We start from the raw sequence: 20,523 nt of genomic DNA, 5'->3' as shown, positions 1-20,523 counted from the left end.
CCTCGTATATTGTTAAAATATTTCTACAAAATTTGGTAAAAAAAGAGGTAAAATAAAAAAAAGTATGACAGAAATCCAAGGACTTTTTGAACAACCCTCGTACATTTCTCAATTCACGAGGCAAAATCTGTAAAAATTACATGTATGTTTTTCCCCCAGTAACAGTTGGTATGTGCTACAAGTATCATGTCCAGTGTGACAAGCTGTTCTGGAGTTCTGGCTCAATCGTTTTCACAGAGATTGATGTTTGCCCCGTTGATTACTAATAGTTTTACCGTGCTATCATGTCCATTTTGACAAGCTATATGAAGAGGACTGACTCCATCGGTGTTACATAAATTGATGTCAGCACCGTTGTTCAGTAACAGTTGTACCGTGCTGTCATGCCCATCTTCACAAGCTTTATGAAGAGGACTGACTCAACCATTGTTAACTAAATTTATGTCGGCACCTTTGTTCAGTAACATTTGTACCATGCTGTCATGTCCATTTTGACAAGCTATATAAAGTGGACTGAGTCCATCGTTGGTGCATAAATAAATGTCCTCATCGTTGTTCAGTAACAGTTGTGCCGTGCTATCATGTCCATTTTGACAAGCTATATAAAGAGGGCTGGTTCCATCGTTTTCACGTAAATTGATTTCGGCACCGTTGTTCAGTAACAGTTGTATTGTGCTATCATGTCCAATTTGGCAAGCTATATAAAGAGGGCTGGTTCCATCGCTTGTATATAATTGATGTCGGCACTGTTGTTCAGAAGCAATTGTACCGTTCTATCATGTCCATTTTGACAAGCTATGTAAAGAGGACTGGTTCGATCGTTTGTACATAAATTGATGTCGCATGTGAGTTAAGGATACATATTGAAATTTCTTTAAAAAATATCTAATTAAATTCCATAATTGCTCTACCTACCGCACAGAAAATGCGAAGACTTTTTAACTTATTCATTCTTGGTACCCACGACATGCGATAGCCAGTACACATTATGACGTCATATTATGACGTCATCAACCTGTACTACACAAGTTTATAAGAAATATCAACAAAATCGCTTCTGCGCAAGGGCATACCTAACTTTGTTTTACAGAAACAAGGTATCAAAAGACACAGGATATTCCAAGGATTTAAGATATTGCTGCACAAATGTCGGCACTGCAATTGGTTACTTACTTTCCGTGCAGTTTTAAGTTTTCACAGGGTAAAAATTCAGTGTCCAGGGTAAGTTTCCAAAAAAAATTATCAATTGAGAAAGTGCATAGGCTTTGTGCAGAAATTTTATTAATTTTAAGAATATTCTCCTTAATATTATACATTGTTTAATCTAAATTAGATAGGAAAGGCCCTTGCACCGACGTGATTTTGTTGAAATGATTTAATGCCTTGAATGGAAGAGAACAATGACGTCATAATATGACGTCATAATATGCATTTGCATTAATAAACTATGGGTTCTGAGTATGTAGCAGAAAATCAATTTGAACCTTCTCTGTACATAAAATATACCAATTATGAATTTTCACTAGCTTATTTGCATAAAATATCCATATTTAGCCTTAACTCACTTGCGGTCGGCACCATTGTTTAGTAACAGTTGTACCGTGCTATCATGTCCAATTTTGCAAGCTATATAAGGAGGGCTGGTTCTATCGTTTGTACATAAATTAATGTCGGCACCGTTGTTCAGTAACAGTTGTACCGTTCTATCATGTCCATTTTGGCAAGCTATATAAAAAGGGCTGGTTCCATTGTTTGTACATAAATTGATGTCGGCACCGTTGTTCAGTAACAGTTGTACCGTGCTATCATGTCCATTTTAACAAGCTGGATGAAGAGGACTTGCTCCATTGTTTCTACATAAATTTGTGTCGGCACCGTTGTTCAGTAACAGTTGTGCCGTGCTATCATGTCCATTTTGACAAGCTATATAAAGAGGACTGGTTCCATCGTTTGTACTTAAATTGATGTCGGCACCATTGTTCAGTAACAGTTGTACCGTGCTATCATGTCCATTTTGACAAGCTATATAAAGAGGACTGGTTCCATCGTTTGTACATAAATTGATGTCGGCACCGTTGTTCAGTAACAGTTGTACCGTGCTATCATGTCCATTTTGACAAGCTATATAAAGAGGACTTGCTCCATCGTTTGTACATAAATTGATGTCGGCACCGTTGTTCAGTAACAGTTGTACCGTGCTATTATGTCCAATTTGACAAGCTATATAAAGAGGACTGGTTCCATTGTTTGTACAAAAATTGATGTTGGCACCATTGTTCAGAAACAGTTGTACCGTGCTATCATGTCCATTTTGACAAGCTATATAAAGAGGGCTGGTTCCATCGTTTGTATATAAATTGATGTTGGCACCATTGTTCAGTAACAGTTGTACCGTGCTATCATGTCCATTTTGACAAGCTATATAAAGAGGGCTGGCTCGATCGTTTTCACATAAATTGATGTCGGCACCGTTGTTCAGTAACAGTTGTACCGTGCTATCATGTCCATTTTCACAAGCTATATAAAGAGGACTGGTTCCATAGTTTGTACAAAAATTGATGTCGGCACCGTTGTTCAGTAACAGTTGTACTGTGCTATCATGTCCAATTTGGCAAGCTATATAAAGAGGGCTGGTTCCATCGCTTGTACATAAATTGATGTCGGCACCATTGTTCAGAAGAAATTGTACCGTTCTATCATGTCCATTTTGACAAGCTATATAAAAAGGGCTGGTTCGATCGTTTGAACATAAATTGATGTCGGCACCATTGTTCAGTAACAGTTGTACCGTGCTATCATGTCCATTTTGGCAAGCTATATAAAGAGGACTGGTTCCATCGTTTGTACATAAATTGATGTCGGCACCGTTGTTCAGTATCAGTTGTACCGTACTATCATGTCCAATTTGACAAGCTATATAAAGAGGGCTGGTTCCTTTGTTTGTACATTTATTTGTGTCGGCACATTTGTTCAGTAACAGTTGTACCGTGCTATCATGTCCAATTTGGCAAGCTATATAAAAAGGGCTGGTTCCATTGTTTGTACATAAATTGATGTCGGCACCGTTATTCAGTAACAGTTGTACCGTGCTATCATGTCCATTTTGACAAGCTGGATGAAGAGGACTTGCTCCATCGTTTGTACATAAATTTGTGTCGGCACCGTTGTTCAGTAACAGTTGTACCGTGCTATCATGTCCAATTTGACAAGCTATATAAAGAGGACTGGTTCCATCGTTTGTACATAAATTGATGTCGGCACCGTTGTTCAGTAACAGTTGTACCGTGCTATCATGTCCATTTTGACAAGCTATATAAAGAGGGCTGGTTCCATTGTTTGTACATAAATTGATGTCGGCACCGTTATTCAGTAACAGTTGTACCGTGCTATCATGTCCATTTTGACAAGCTGGATGAAGAGGACTTGCTCCATCGTTTGTACATAAATTTGTGTCGGCACCGTTGTTCAGTAACAGTTGTACCGTGCTATCATGTCCATTTTGACAAGCTATATAAAGAGGACTGGTTCCATTGTTTGTACATAAATTGATGTCGGCACCGTTGTTCAGTAACAGTTGTACTGTGCTATCATGTCCAATTTGGCAAGCTATATAAAGAGGGCTGGTTCCATCGCTTGTACATAAATTGATGTCGGCACCATTGTTCAGAAGAAATTGTACCGTTCTATCATGTCCATTTTGACAAGCTATATAAAGAGGACTGGTTCGATCGTTTGTACATAAATTTGTGTCGGCACCGTTGTTCAGTAACAGTTGTACCGTGCTATTATGTCCATTTTGACAAGCTATATAAAGAGGGCTGGTTCCATCGTTTTTACATAAATTGATGTCGGCACCGTTGTTCAGAAGCAATTGTACCGTGCTATCATGTCCATTTTGACAGGCTATATAAAGAGGGCTGGTTCCATTGTTTCTACATAAATTGATGTTAGCACCGTAGTTTAATAAGCAAATAATGGTCTCATTACGTCTCTCTCCTTCTTTTGTTTCTATTTCCGCCTCTGTGAAATGTTCTTCGTCATTTGCAATAGCTAATAACAATGGAGTCCATTTGTCTACAGTTGTAAGTTTGTTCACGTCAGCACCGAAATGCACTAAATTCCCAATTATGGAAAAATTATGAAATACAGAAGCAACATGAATTGGTAAAAAAATATGCCAAATTTCAAATATTGCTGACTTTTTATATTCCTCGTTTAGAGAATCTAATAGCTTCAAATTACCATTTGCACACACGGCGGAAAATATAGGATAATTGTTACAGGTTGTTTCATTAATTTTTCTCAAGAAAAATGAAGAAATGTCATTATGAAAAAATATAATGAGTCCGATCAAAGGGCAAATTTCATCTTTCAAATCAAGGAAATGAAGTCTTGACAAACCACCACCTTTAAATGAGCTTGAAAATTCCGATCTGTCTACTTCACACTTGATTCTAACAAGAATCATTTCAATTGAATCTACCTTTTCTTTTAAGAATTTGATGACACTCTCTTTCCTTAAACAAGGATTGAGTAGAACATCTAGAAGGTGTTGTGTTTGCATGTCAATAATAAACCGATCCACAAGATCACCGATGTACTCTTCAGACAGGTAAATGGTGAAGAGATCGCGATCTTCCTCATCTTCATCGTTCTCTATCTTCACTCGGCGTCTTAGAAAACCACTATCCGCGTATCGTATCGTCTCTTGTGGACAATCAACACCGAACACTAGAGTCGTTATCTCCATTATAAAGTCGTGAAGGAATTTGTAACATTGCCCGATACGTTTGACGTAAGATCCATCCAGTTCATGTAAAGTTCTTCCAATGACAGCAACGTTTACGTTGTCCGATAGTTCACAAATCCCTAAAATGTCTTTGTATTTATCTAATGATATTTCATCTTTCTTTATAGAGCAAATATTTAAATTGTTATTGAATGCCATGATCAAAAGTAGGGCACAATATTTATGTTTATCATGTATTTTGTAATGTACGATTTCCTGTTGTATGTACAGAAAGGGGTTTTTAAAGAGGTTAACTCCTTCTCTGCAACTCACTTCACATGAGAACACTTTACAAAGCAAAGGAAAATAAGCTTCTGTTTTGATAATTTCCCTAACTTTCTCTTCAGATATATCCATATGCTGACAGTATTTATTTAAGATCTTCCTTTTTTCTTTATCTGTCAGTTTTAATTCGTCGCTGTCAATTTCTACTATGTTAGACTCCTTTTTGAGAATACCTTCTAATTTCTTGTCATTAATGACACATCTTCTACATGACACCAATAATTTAACTCTTTTCAAGCAAGTTTGTAATGTTGTCTCGTAAGTTTTCCATGAATTATATGATATATCATCTAAGGTCTCCTTACCAATAGGATCATTCAGTATAAACAGTGTTTGGTTATCTGGCGAGATTCCAGGAGAACATATTTCTTTTATTTCTTTCACCTCATCGACAGGTTTAATATTCCATCCCTGTTCTCTTTGTAACTTAAGCGCGATGTGTTGGATAATTGCCGTTTTTCCGCTACCAGAATTACCGACGACCGTGACCAGATTTTGACTTTTAATCTTTTCTTCTACAAATTTGCTTGCTGTTGTTGGCACAAAATACTTGTCGTCCTGTTGCCAACTTCTCAGAATATCCTCTATAAGATTTGTACCTTTAAATATTGAAAAAAAAACCATCACCAAAATATATGGTGTAATTATGTCTACTAGTATGCCTCAAAAAATTCATTTTCCCCTTCAACATAAACTATTGCAATGGTTGTTAATTTGATCAAAACTTACTCAAAAAGTAAATAATCGATTTTGAAATATAAAGAGCATTTGCAGACTTGGTAAGGAGATAAAATTGTACATAAAAGTATCAATGATTCATTATTTCTTAAGGGGGATTCTTTTCTGGAAACTCAAACGTCAATATCAATTGCCTCTATTCTTCTTTTATACTTTTATGTTGAGGATTCAAATGATAATATTTTATTGCCTCCTTAAAATTTTACAAATAAAAGTAGAGATGTTAAACTGAAATTTAAAATCTCTAAAATAATTTCACAAAATTTGGCGTCATAAAATTTTCTGAGCTCCTTTACATCTAAACATACAACATTCAATGCATCAATTCCCCACGAAAAAAAATGAGTCCAAGCTTTTTGACATCATATATAGCTGCTTTTTAAAATAAAAATGGATCTCGTAAATATACAATGTACTAATCTTGTCAAACATCGTTTTGTTTCAATTTTCTTACTATACAAATCAGTACTCTAAATTTGAGGCCATGTGAGTTTATGCTGAGGACTGCAGAGTAAAATTTTGAATTATCTAAAATTCTATCGCCTTTTGATGAAAGCAAACGAAAGGCTTACTCATAATATAGATTGAGATATATAATATAGTGATAATGCAACATCATAGTTGGAAATTTCACCACCTTCCAATAACCAATGATGTCAAGCCAGCTTTACAAAAATGGACAGTTGTAAAACCCGGAAGAGACTTCGATGTAACATCACGTTAATATGTCACATCACTAAACAGAAGCATCTCAACCTGATGTCCTGTTCGAATACGTAATTCTATATAAAATGCTGCCCTTTTTTTTTACATTTTTTCTCAACAAAATCTTGGGTATTCTCGCGCACCAACTTATCTTCATTTTTCACTCAATTTCAGTAGCAATATTAAGAACAGTATGTCAGACGGCAAGGTCAATTAACGCTTTTAATTTGTATAGAGGGATAAACACTTAAAACAGATCCTCCAAAACGCGGCCGCACCTTTAATCAACGTCCATAGAAGTTCTACTAGACTAAAATTTCTTTTGCCACAGAAAACAGTAACTTAATGCACTTTCCCCTGCCTATGTCTATCATATACAAGTTGAAGATAGAGTGAACCCCCCCCCCCCCCTATGTTCAGGAAACATAATGATTTGACAGACATTTGACGTTGTCTAACAACTTTGAGATATACGAAAAATAATAAACTGATAAACTGAATGTCCAGTTATATTAGTTAAACTCTCACATAAACATGATTAAGTTTGATAAAATATCAGGCAATTGTAATAATGACATGATTTTTGTTATACAGTGTATATACCACGAAGGGCCGTTTTATTCTTATTTCACGTTAACAAATGTGTTAATGTCTCCCCCAAATTTCAAAACATCAGTTTCTATGACAACTACCAAAGAGTTACTATAATAAATATTATTATCAGTTTTTGATTTTACTTATTGAACAAGTGTCTCTCTCTTAATCTAAATTTTGAAGCAGTTTCACTTAATAATAATTGAAATATGAAGAAATACCACGAACCTTTTGATCAACCCTCGTATCTCTTTACCGTTTGATCCGTCGACACAATGATCGATCTACTGTTTATTGTATAGCAGTAAATAAAGTCGTTTCTAGACCCATGAATTTTCTAAAACTTTTTATTTTTGTTTCTTTATATATGTTTAAGAAAAAGGAAAAAAAATAAAAAGTTTTTTAATGTATTGGAAAAAATTGTTTGAAGCTTAAGCATAACTAAGGACAGTTTACGCTTAATAAACTGCAAAACTAAGTTGAAATAAGCTTCATTCCTTATAATTTGATTTCAATGACGTAGGCCAGTAATTTTATACAAAATAGATTGAATCTTTTACCCAATCAAATGATGAGTTACAACTTAAATAAAATTCTTTTTTGGGTGTCTATGTTAAGAATTCTACAACTAACCTCCTTCATACTGGTCTTCATTTTCGTTCTCCTGTAATAAAGCCTCCGTTTCTGAATATTGACTGGCTATTGAATCCATCCCAATTTCTAAAGAAGGAAGATTATCCATATATCGATATATCAAACACTCCGTTTTCTGTTGAATGTTATAGAAAAAATTTCAAGAGTGTTACCACTCAATGTCATTCAAAACTTTGTATTTTAAAATCCATCTCAATATTTACCCCATACTTTACATGTATAAACTACTTTCTCTTTGCAGGGAGAAAAAATAAAAAAAAGGTTTGTGAAAACTAACCTCCAGATTTGATCTCATCGGCTTTACGACGACATTTTAGTTTCCATATCAAACATAAAGTGAACACTATAACGGCAAGTGCAGCTGATACAACGGGTACTGCTATCCAGGTTTTGCTAAATTCAGAATCCTCCGAACTGGTTGAAGTGGTCCATAATAGACTGACGTTGATTGTAGGAGGAGCAGTCGTGACTTCAAAGTCACTACAAAAGGATTTCTTTTTAATCAAGGTAATTTTTTGTGTCATGTCGGATTTGAAGAACAGAAAGGAATTGTTTTGTTTACAATACATAAATTATTTGTAAAATTACCTGCGTAAACTGGGACAGGAAGGGTCAGCTAGATAGCATCTGTTTTGTTTGTTAATTTTTGTACAAACTGGATCTAGAAAAGCAAAATGAGATTGCATTTATATATCATTGATGTTAGTTTTTTTTCATCATTATGTACTTATTTCTAATGTTAAATGCAGAATGGAGGATTTTTTGGAAAAAAAAAATTCTCATATTAGGCGCTTGTGTTAAAGCAATATGAACTGCAAATTGGATGTCGGAAGAGTTAATTGCAATGTTGCATTTAAATATTATAATGACAGATTCAAACATGCTTTGTAACCTTCTATTTTTTCAACTTTTATTATGAAGCTTTGATCGACGCATTATTGTCCTCTCCACAATCTTGATTTCTTATCTTATACTGTGCATCAAAGTGAAATTCGCATAAATGCAGCTTATGTTTCTTTACGATCGCATTGTTTAGTTTTATTTTTCTGTGTGCAGGTGTAAAGACGACTAATGACCCCCATCGAATAATGACCGGGGGGGGGGATTTTTCAACGACAAAAAATGACCCCACCCGTAGAAAAAAAATATCATTTTTTGTAGAAAAAGGGTCCTAGGGGGTCATTATTTTTTATGTCAATCCTATAAAATAATGACCCCATTGAAAAATGACCCCTTTTAAAGTGATACAAAATATACACTCTATGATATCTTTTTTACAGCAAAAATAATTTTTACATTTTTTTGTAACCAGAAAAATTAAAAAAATTCGTATGAAATAATTAAGAGACTCACGTAGTCTTTCAATGCAAAAATTTTGTTTGAAAAGGAATTCTTTAATTGTCGAGTAAATAAAATTTCTTTTTTAATATTCGTCCTTATAATGTTTGCTTAAAGAATGATTGATTGATTGTATACTGTTTAACGTCCCTCTCCAGAATATTTCACTGATATGGAGACGTCATCATTGCCGGTGAAGGGCTGCAAATTTAGGCCTATGCTCGGCACAAATTTAGGCCTATGCTCGGCACTCGATCAGGGCCTTTAAGCAGGGAGGGATCTTTATCGTGCTACACCTGCTGTGACAAGGGGCCTCGGTTTATACGGTCTCATCCGAAGGACCGCCCCATTTAGTCGCCTTTTACGACAAGCAAGAGGTACTGAGGACCTATTCTAACCCGGATCCCTACGGGGCGCTTGAAGAATGATATTCCACTTGTTTTTAGATATCAAACCAAGCAAAAATCAGGTTTAAATACTCTTTAATAGGAAAAAAATAATTTTTCCGTCATTTCAACTTTTAGTTTGTTAAGTTTGGCAAATCCTATTTGACAATAAAGGAGGAAGAAATATGTACAATAAATCAAAAAAAAAAAAAAAAAAAAATAGATGAAAAGCAAAAATATAAATAAAACGCTATGCCTTTCAATAATTCTGAAAGAGGCTCTAGATATAATATCGAAATGAAGTTAAGCCTTTACACAAGTATTATCATATCATAATTTACTTCGCAATGATCAAAACATACTTTATGTTGGTGGAGATATACTTGAAAGTATTGTGGCAAAGTAACAGTTAAAAATAAGTAGAATAGTATATAGAGTATTTTTAGCTTCCTTCCTATGGGAAAAAAAGGAATGCTGTTTTTTTTCTTTGCTTTTGTTCAATATCGACTTCCTCCTAAATAGAAAATGGGGTAGGGTAAGTATATGACCTAAAATGTGCTCTGTAATGCTATGGGCTAGTGTAAAATACACAGTCATTCTGATGCAAAAACTATACAATGTAGACAAATACTTTTGATTTAGCACACAGTATTCATTAAATTTCTTTTAACGTACAACCTACTTCCTATGACATATAAAATTGTAAATGTTTTAAACCTGTGCTAACCCATTAAGACGTCATAATTAATCCAGTGCCACTTTTTCCCGTACTTGACAACTTCAATAAAAATATTAGAAAATACTGCATTTAGAAATTTACAGATTTCAATCAAGCCAATATAATCTTGATTCAATTCATATATATTTTAGTTTATAATGCTTAATGGTAATATATATCTGGAATAAGAGAAAATAAGAGAAAATAAGAGAAAAAATGTAGGCACCTTTTATTTACTAGATCTAGACCTGAAAATGACAAACCCAAGGCTATCTAGTGTAATGAAAGTACAATGTACAATACCATTCAAATTATAAAGAAAGTTGTAATTACAATGTACATACAACTTTCGTAATAATTTGAATGGAACATGTATGTAACCAAATTGAAGGAATGCCCGAATCGTAAGAAATATTTAGTTACCTGCTACATGTATATAGTGTAATATCTTGATGAAATGTGTCTAAGTCAAAGATGTACGTGTTGTAGATCGTTTGATCGTGTGTACATTTTTGTGATATTTATAATGAAATGATGTGCGTTCTTTTTAAAAATTGGTTACCTATTCAAATTCTTGGTGTTTGATTACAATTTTTCTGTTAGGGCCTAAATATGATCGTTTTAAAGAAAAAGTGCAATTTCTGATAAATATTCAATCTAAAAGTAACCCCAAACAGTCATTTAATTATCAAATCCCGTGTAAGTGAAAAAGGTCAAGAATATGAGTGTTGGTAAATAGCCTATCTTTCATTAGTTAGAGGGGGAAAGCATATATTTTAATCACTGTTTGTAATCATTTGGCTATGTTCTTCATCATATTAAAGATTGAAACCATTGTGAAAAAGACGTGTAAAAAATATTTACAAATATAGGATGAGTAATTGACTAAAAAAATAGAGTTCATTTGACTATTTTTTTAATGGTGGACTTAATCTTTTATGGTAATTGAATAAAAAAGAAATTATTCATGATAAAATATTGTTTAATATACATGTATTATTCAGTTAAAAAAGTTCATAAACAACGATGTTTGAAGAAGTATTTTTGTGATTTTTTATATTCCCTTTATGACAAGTACCCCTAACAATATTTGAAAATGTGAAGTTGCAGTATGTAAATATCATACCAAGTTTCACAGCCTGTTCTAGATTAAAATTCATGATATCATAACTGATTGATAAGCAAGAACTAATTTACTATTTTGAAAAATTAGAAAATCTTGTGACAAAGTCTTTTTCGACATAGGTTCTACCTCAATTCTTGTTTTACTCCACCCTTTTACTAAGTTCTGAGTATATTTTTCAGAGAGTTTGATATGAAAATCAGAACAAACATTTTCATTTTTGTAACGTCTTCTTTATAATTTATATCAATATGAAGATTTAATTGAAGACAATTTCTTTTTATGTCCCCGTAATCGAAGGGGTATATAGTTTTATCCTGTGTGTCTGTATGTCCGTCTGTCTATCTGGCGGTTTGTTTGTCTGCAAAAACCTTAACCTTTACCAAAACTTTTCAATTATTGGAGCTGACTTTCATATTCAATATGTATATTCCTTGTGACAAAACCTTACTTTGGGTACCAAAATATTTGACCATTTGACCTTTACCTTAGAGTTTGTCCCATTTACACAAACATGCCAATTTTTTACTTTGGTCATAACTTTTAAACGATAGATACTAGTATTCTCATACTTCAAATATGTAGTTTTTTGGCATTACCTTTCATTGGATACTAAAAACCTCGACCTTTTGATCTTGACCTTGAAGTTTTCCGCACTTATAGTTTTTTTTAACTTGGCTATAGCTTTTGAACAGTAAGGGCTAGGGTATTCATACTTCACATTTGTAATTGTTACAGGAAAAATTTTCTTGAAAATCAAACTTATCCTTAGCCATTAATTTTAAACAAGTGATGATAGGGCTTTCCTATTTTGTAGTTGTATTTCTTGTGAGAAGACCCTATTTGGGTAAAAATATATTTAAATTGCATTTAAGAAAAGTAAAATCTTTGCCATGTTGCCATACAGGGGCACGTGTCTGTTTCACAAACACACCTTTTTAGATATGAGGATTTGCGGATAAGAGATGGATACCTCAAAGCGTAACAGACGGACGGACGGACGGACGGACATCCCAATCACTATTTAACCTCCCGCTTTGCAGGCGGAGGATATAATAAATACAATACTGCTGATTTTTTCTATCAGTTCGATGATTTCCACCATCAAAAAACAATGTTTACCTAACCCTTAAGGCTTGATAAATCTCTTACTCCTTTAGATTCTGAATCACTGCATTTACCTTAAAATATAACTATACTGAAAGGAAAAAGAAACGCAGGGTAAACTTTTGAGGTGAATTAAATTTGTTTTTCTTAAAAAAAAATATTTAGTTCTCCTATCTAACTTTAAAAATCATCTTTCAAAAAGATATAACCAAATTCTCATATGATTCATGAGTTATTGAAGCTCTAATGACGTTACCCCCCAGAAGAGAAAATCGAAAACTCTCATTATCTTCAATATCCATCTCGTGCATCTGTCAGAGTCTTATTTCTCCTTTGCATGAAATTTCATCAGAGTTTTTATTTTTCAAACCCTGGCTTTATTAAGCATGGGTAACCACTCAAAATAGTAAGTAAAACGGCGCGCACATGCGCCAGTGAGAGGAATACAACAGTAAGTTGGCCGGCTCAAAAAACGAAATTGCAGAATTGTTTTCTTTCAAATTTGGTATGAATGTAATGATTATAATCGTGTACACTAGAAATGGCTGTTTTTGTGGTAGTAAGGTGGCGATTTAAGAGATCGCAGGATGAATTACCCGCTCGTGACATGGCTCTGTTTCGCGTTAACGTTATCGTCACGGTTGATTGAAATCCACTTTAGACCCTCTCTGACAACGGCTAAAAAGTTTTATGGGGAAAAATTTACAAAAAACTGATTAGGAAACCGTCGTTGCTTTTTTCATTAATTAGGGAATTCGAAAGCAAGACCCCATTGAACTTCCGTAAACTGTACCAAGATTGCAATAAATTCATAATGTCTCTTACTATTGAAAAACGATGTCAATACCTCATATGCATCAAACAATGCAACAAGATTTGTGGACAAACACGTCGTTTTCAAATTGCACGTGTGTTGGGCTTTTTAGCGTTTTCCCTACGTGACGTCATAAATTTTACGGTTGAGTAATTCTGAATACTGATTTTGATGCAAAGTAACTAAATTTTGCATCAGACCAATTTTCGTAATTTTCGGTCATGTGGTCAAATTTTTATCGACAATTATGCTACCCTGCGTTTCTCTTTCCTTTCAGTATATAATTGTATAATGTTATGAGATCAAAATATCATCAGTTTATTCCCAATAAGCTCAGGTGAGCATTTTGGCCAATATGCTTCTTTATCCATTTTTTTGGCCCCCTAAAAATTGTAGCTTTAATCTACAGGGGGTCATTTTTCTTCACGTGGGTTCTGTAAATTTTTCGGAAAGTGACACTTTTTCTACGCTCAAAAGGATCATTATTCGATGGGGGTCAGTATTCGTCTTAACACCGGTTTCTAAAAAGAATGACCCTTGCAGAAGAAATATTGTGTTTTTCAGTTAAACAATGGCAATTTTGCACTTTTTTTTTTATCGAATTACACAGTAAAAATGATTTAAAGTTACTTAATTTAATTTATAAATGAAAATGTAAAATAAAAAATATGCGTGATAATTTCGCGTGATATCAAATTGGTAAATCTATACATGTACATACAATTATAGCGAGCGCAGCGAGCGTCGCTAAGCGACGCTCTCGAAGCGAGCTCAATAGAATAACGTGTATGAACAGAGGAAATTCGGATTGAAATCTGTACATACGTCAGCCAAATTTCTCTGTGCAACCTTCCCAGAATTTCTGCACTACCCAATGTCCTTTGCGCGAATAAATCAAAAATAGAAAAAAAATAAAGGAACATTGTTTCTTACCGAAATCTTAACGAAATGATTTTGCCTTACCTTATTCAAAAAAAATACCCCCATGCCACAACACCTGCCTTCACCTTGCCCTTCGGAAATGATACAAATGACGTCATCGGAAACTTACGAATTTTGACGAAGTTATGTCTGTTGCTTCCGTGAAACTCGGCTAAAACATAGCAACAATTTACATGAAAAGAACGATTTAATGCAATCTCTTTTCCATAAAACTAGCCTTTGCGTTCTAAGTCAACAGAACTTTTTTTCTCATTCTGACGTCAGACTTTCGTCACTTCAACGGTTCGGGTATTTCCGATTTTGTCGGAAACTTCCGAGAATTTTCGAACTTCGATCCTGATGCTTGGGAAATGATTTCTTTTTGTTGTTTTGTTTTGTTCTTTTTGCTTTCTTTTTCTTGAATGATAGACAGTACATGTGTAGGTTTATGATAGTAAATAAACTGCGCTCGCCCCAACGGTCACACCGTAAAACATATTATCATTATACACTGTACATTGAATGAATAGTTTTGAACTTTTGCATTTTAAGGTAAGGTTTGCGCTTACAGGGAGATAACTCTTGCGAATCACCAAAGCGTTTGAAACAGTTGAATTTAAACCAGCTATGCTAAGCATCTCGGTAACGAATTTCCTCTGTCCTACTTGATGTTTGTTGTCACTTATTGTTAGGACTGAAAACAAAGGACATTTTCAGGAGAAAGTCTTATAACAATTCAAAGCATAGGAATTTTAAAAGCCTTTTAGATTAGCGTGATGCATGTGGATGAACCAATAAAGGAGGACTTGTTTATTTTCGATACGGAACGAGGCAAGTTGCACGGCTATTCCGATCAGGAGAAAGTTATTGACGCATTGTGCTGATGTGTGTTTCTCGCTTCACCACAACACTAAAATTTTAAGTGAGAATTGGACAGAAAAAAGAAAAGACCTGAGAGTATCCTGTAAAGTATTTTGCAGTCCGAACAGGGAAGAAAAGGCACGATGAATTTGACCATGTCCAATGATGATGTTGACAGTTTGATTGTTGATAGTATTTTCATCAGGTAATTATTTAACTTTTCTTTTTTTACTGAAAATTATGACTAAAGCATTGACTACTGACTAAAATGACCAGACTGAAAACTTTTTTTTTCAATGCAGGGCGGTATTTTTTTTCTTTTTATTCCTCTTATCCCCCCTAAAAAAATGTTGTTGAAGATTTTCTCAACTACCGACCCAACAATTTTACCCTGAGTCAAGACAAGGCAAACAAACATTAAAGATAGCATTTCTACTTTTCCAAGTAAAGAAATCATTTAATTATAAAAACAGCAGCTTCCTGGATGCAATGCTTACAACATTTAACTCAAAAAATGGCAAACATGTACTATGACAGTCACCAGCCATAACTGAATAAAGATATTTTGCTACAAAGGTGTCTAGAAATTACTACATGTTGGAATAACTAAATCAGCATGTCAAATTCATAGGCTTTTAATTGGTTTAGTTGCAACATGTTCTGAAGTATGTTTATATACATATACATGTAATTCTAAAGGTGTTGCAGTGTAATTCATTGACAATTTCATCAGAATATTCAGATGTAAAGATTGCCATAAATACTAGAGTTCTTCCATGGAATAAATTTGACTATCTTGTAGCACTGGAAGAGTTTTATTTTGAATATTTTTGGCAATTTATGCCTAAAAACAATATCAAAAATAACAATTAGTCTTTTACGTTCACCATGACAAGGTGATATAAATGTTGTCTTTAAAAGCGTAGAAAAAGCCTGAATTTCATGTTCCGAACCCATAATAGAGCCCCTGTTTCGAAATAATATTGGGGACATGCTTATTTTTTTAGTTCAAATTAATGAAAATAATCAAATTAATAACTCCATGGATTTTGGTGGAATCGGTAGATATGTAAAACGTTGATTTTTATATTTTTGTTGCCATGGCAAGGGTTTCACTTAATCAAAAAAACATTGAAAAATCTTCTTTTTTTACCCAAATTTTCACATTTTTTATAACGGAAAATTAAAAGTTTAAATAATAGAAGCATGAATTATACTTATTCAGGTCATTTTAGTTTAAAAAGTTTGATAATTTATAAAATAAATCAATTTTTTCAATGAAAATAATATTCGAGGTGGAATATGAAATACGTTAAATTTGGCGTCTTTTACTAAAAAAATGGGACGGGCAATATCTTTGAAAATCATATTAAATGATGAAGCTTATCTCCTTGAATAAATTGATATATAGCATGTGTGCATATTAAAAAAAATAAAAGTTGGAGGGAGACGCAAACCTTACCTTAAGTCTCATTTCACTGGTATACATGGCGAAATCTGCAAATTTACAAGTCCGCACAAGATACTTACAATTCAGCATCAGTTTGGATTGGTAAGGCGTCTTGGGACAGCCTTCAGTAAAATGCAGACATGATCGGTTGTTTAAATATCCGGATTGAAGGACCATACAATTTCCTGTTAATAAACATGTTGATGAATTCTACACGGAAATTAATAAAATGAAACTAAGGGATGTTTAAACAAAAACATTTGATTTGTTAAAATTTATAAACATGACACTTGAATGCTACATATTTTTCTTTACAAAAAAAAAGATAAACAATTTTTTGGCTGAAAATAAAACAAGCATGTGATAGTGCCATGTTTGTCAGATTGATTGATTGTATAATATTTAACGTCCCTCTCGAGAATTTTTTACTCATATGGAGACGTCACCACTGGCAGCTGGAGAGCTGCGAACTTTGTCCTATACTCGGCACTTAGGGTCATTTAACAATGGGATGCGAACCTGCGACATAAGGACCAACTTCTTACTCTGCGATTCTAGAACAGACGCTCTAACTACTTTGCCACGCGGGTGACCCAGGTTTTTCAGACTAAGCATCAAATCAAATTTATCGTACCCTTTTCAATTAAATAGCTTGTTTGATAGCACAATTCAACAAGTTGAGACAGGTCAGCCAATGGTAAACAATGATATGTGTTTTTTAACTTGTCAATTCCAGAGCAATTTAGTCTTTTGGAAGCATGGTCAACTTCAGAAATGTTCCCCGGACAACTGTTAACTGGAAAAACAGTTCCTTTAGATCGTACCGTGGACATCTGTAAAAATTAAATTAAATTAAACAGTATTTGCATTGACAAGTTTCTTACATGATCTGAACATGTTGACAATAAGAAAATTAGATGTTCTGTCTAGATTAAGATCATTTTTGTATTCTAAGAGACTTTCAAAACTTTTTGATACAATAAGTTTTCCCTATTTTAATTTTATTGTACAACTTGGGAAATTAAGAAAATCAAGGACAGTTTTAAATGTAGCAAATTGTGAACACTGTAAAAACAGGCCGCTACAGTGATTTTAGATAAAACCTTTTAAACAAAGACATTGATAATATTTCTAAAAATCAAATAGATATCATTTATTGACTATCCTTTTATGGAACTGTCATCCTTGTTATCAAATACCTGTATTTAATCCAAATTGGTTAGATTTCTAAATATGTTGATTAAATAAAATAATAAGAGAAATACACTGTATATTCTTAGCACAAAACCAATAATATAGAAGATCATGTCTAATTGATGCTTTACACATATGGAGTTAACTGCATTCCAGTTTTTATAAAGAGTTGTCAATTAATTAAAAGTTTCAAATCTGCATATATATAAAAATAGTTCCTGTCTACAAACTTAACTGTAAAAGATTTAATGAAAGTGCATGTGCATGTATATATATATATATATATATATATATATATATATATATATATATATATATATATATATATATATATATATATATATATATATATATATATATATATATAATATATATAATCAATAAATTAATTGTTATTGGGGATTTTAATTTATGGGAAAGAGCAACAAGCTAAAATTTTTAACACTTATATGCAACGAATATTATTGGTCCCACAGTACCTGTTTTGTACATTATTAATAAGAAAGGCTAAATCTTGTCGAACCGTAAACCGAAACTAGATCTGTTTTTTTTATTTCTGTTATTCAACAGTTTGAAATACATATCTCATCTTTGATTGATGCAAGAAAGATCTTGAAACAGTAGACAAATTTTATCTTTCAAATGAATGCTCTCCTATTGAGCAAAATCTTGAATGCAGTTTATGATAATGTTATTTTAAAATGGCGGTGTATCATAGATTCTCCCACCGGTGTAGGGCTGTGCCAGGTATTACGCTGCAGATTTTAGATAATCTTATCCTTGATTTTTTTTTATTTTAACTATGAAGAAACTTACTGATTTTAGGAATATAATCCATGTGAAAAATATCCTGTACATGGTTACAAAGATTTTGAATTTTTTCCACGTTGAAAGTCAATATAACAAAAAATAACCGAATACGGCGTTTAAATATTTGTTCGGGTTTGCTATTACGTTATTTTTGACTGTAAGAAAGAAATAGGTCAGGGTACATTTTAAATCCCCACTGAACTGGAAAACAATTTAAAAAAATTGCTTTAAAGCGTCATGTGCACATCTGTGTCGTACTGAGATAAATAAAGTTTAACTTTAAGACATAGTCATTCTTTTAGAAAAAATATTCATTCATTCATTCACAAAAGTACATCTATGTACATCTACCTATGCAGCGTTAAAACATTAACATTAATTCTCTCAATGGCCTATGGAAACACAACTTTAGAACATTGTTCTAATTATGTTGTTTACATTTATGAAACCTCAACGATTTCTTTTAATAATTACAAAGATAAGATGTACTTGTTGTCATTTTTGTGTGCCATTGAAAAAAAGACTTTCATTTGTTTTCAAGTTTTGTTTTATTCAATTGAAATTCACCCTGATCGTTTATGTTTTGCCGGAATAAGACATTCTTTTGAATCATTCTTTCATTTACGTCTCCTTTTGAACTGCTCTTGGGACTAATCTTTTTCGGGAGGGAGGAGGTTTCTTTGTTTTCTTTAATACCCTGGACAAAACTTTAACAATTCAGTAAAAAGTGCATTGGTCCATACCGATTACAATTCTGTTGATAATAAACAAAAACAGGATATTTTGTGCTCACTGGGTATAAATGGTCCGGGATATAAAATCACTTTCTGTTGGCTATCTAACCACTGTCATACCACCTACGCTTTGTCCGTAGGTCTGTTGACATTTTAAACCCAACATAATCCTCAATGCAGGTATACATGTAATATTTATGGATTCAGTCCCTATCCTTGCACATCAAGAGGGTTCTCTGTAAGCTGTTTTACTTATCGATTTCAATATTCCCAATGTTTTTACTCCTGGACCAAGTTTAGAATCTTGATACACGTACATGTAGTAACGTCGCACTTCCTTTCATATTATATTACATAGTATGGATGTACTCAATTGGTCTTTTCTGATCAATCAAAGGAAAAATGACAAATTAATGATTATGTATAGTGCTTTGCACAAACAACAAAATTGAATTTGTTATAACAAGATAATTATAGTTCATAAAATTAAAGTCCGTCTACCTATTATACAGTCACTGTAAGGAAAAAGAAACGAAGAGTAAACTTTACAGGTGGAACAGGTTTATTTTTCCTAAAGTATTTATTATTATTCCTATCTAGCGTTTAAAACAATCTTTCATGAAAATTAAATCAAAATATCATTTGACTTTTCTTCATTATTCGTAAGACATTGAAACTTATACATGTATGACGATACCCCCCCCCCCCCCCAAAATTAAAATTGAAAATTTTAATTATTATTATGTCTTCTTTGCGCATCTATTGCAGTATTTTTTTTACTCCTTTGCCTTGAGTTCATCTGTGACTTTTTCATAAAAATAGGAATATTTTTCGACCTTTTCAACACGATAAGTCTTTGTTGAAAAGGGCTATATTTGGCATTTCGAATCCTATCCCCAACTAAGTCCCATAGATGTACAATGAGAAAAAGATGAACATTTTGGAAACCTGTTGAGTTGATAAATGTGATTGTTTGCTACATGTAGAAAGTATTGGGAAACATTGCTTACAATGGATCGGAGGTAAAAACACAAAAAATGAACAAACGGCACGCACATGCGCCAGTGAGAGGAATCCAAACGCAAAGTTGACCAGCTCAAAGATCCTAATTGTACGATTAATTTCTTTCAGTTTTATGATGAGTGTAATGATTATGAAAACCCACTCTTTTATATCAGCTTTGTGGTAGTAAAGTGGTGAAAACAGGTGGCAAGACGAATAAAATGATATTAATGTGGCTCTGGCCATCGTTACGGATGATTGAAAACCATCCAAGACCCTCTCTGATGAAGGTTAAGGTGT

At 33.4% G+C, this 20,523-nt stretch overlaps 1 protein-coding gene across 1 annotated transcript; it reads right to left on the bottom strand.

The window, feature by feature from the left end:
• Nucleotides 1–202: 202 nt before the first annotated feature.
• Nucleotides 203–20,469, bottom strand: LOC134238323 (serine/threonine-protein phosphatase 6 regulatory ankyrin repeat subunit B-like). Its single transcript, XM_062720449.1, is given in 9 exon segments — nucleotides 203–378; nucleotides 466–729; nucleotides 1,659–5,673; nucleotides 7,745–7,831; nucleotides 8,043–8,245; nucleotides 8,354–8,426; nucleotides 16,564–16,668; nucleotides 17,118–17,316; nucleotides 20,278–20,469. Coding segments are annotated over 9 exon segments (5,295 nt in total). The 3' UTR covers nucleotides 203–221.
• Between the last annotated feature and the right edge of the window lie 54 nt (nucleotides 20,470–20,523).

This window comes from Saccostrea cucullata, unplaced genomic scaffold (genome assembly GCF_032062105.1).
Source record: "Saccostrea cucullata isolate Sc308-1 unplaced genomic scaffold, CSIRO_AGI_Scuc_v1 ctg3278, whole genome shotgun sequence".
In the NCBI taxonomy this organism is placed as follows: domain Eukaryota; kingdom Metazoa; phylum Mollusca; class Bivalvia; order Ostreida; family Ostreidae; genus Saccostrea; species Saccostrea cuccullata.
Note: the sequence above shows the minus strand (reverse complement) of the source record. Positions and strands in the feature narration are given on the sequence as shown.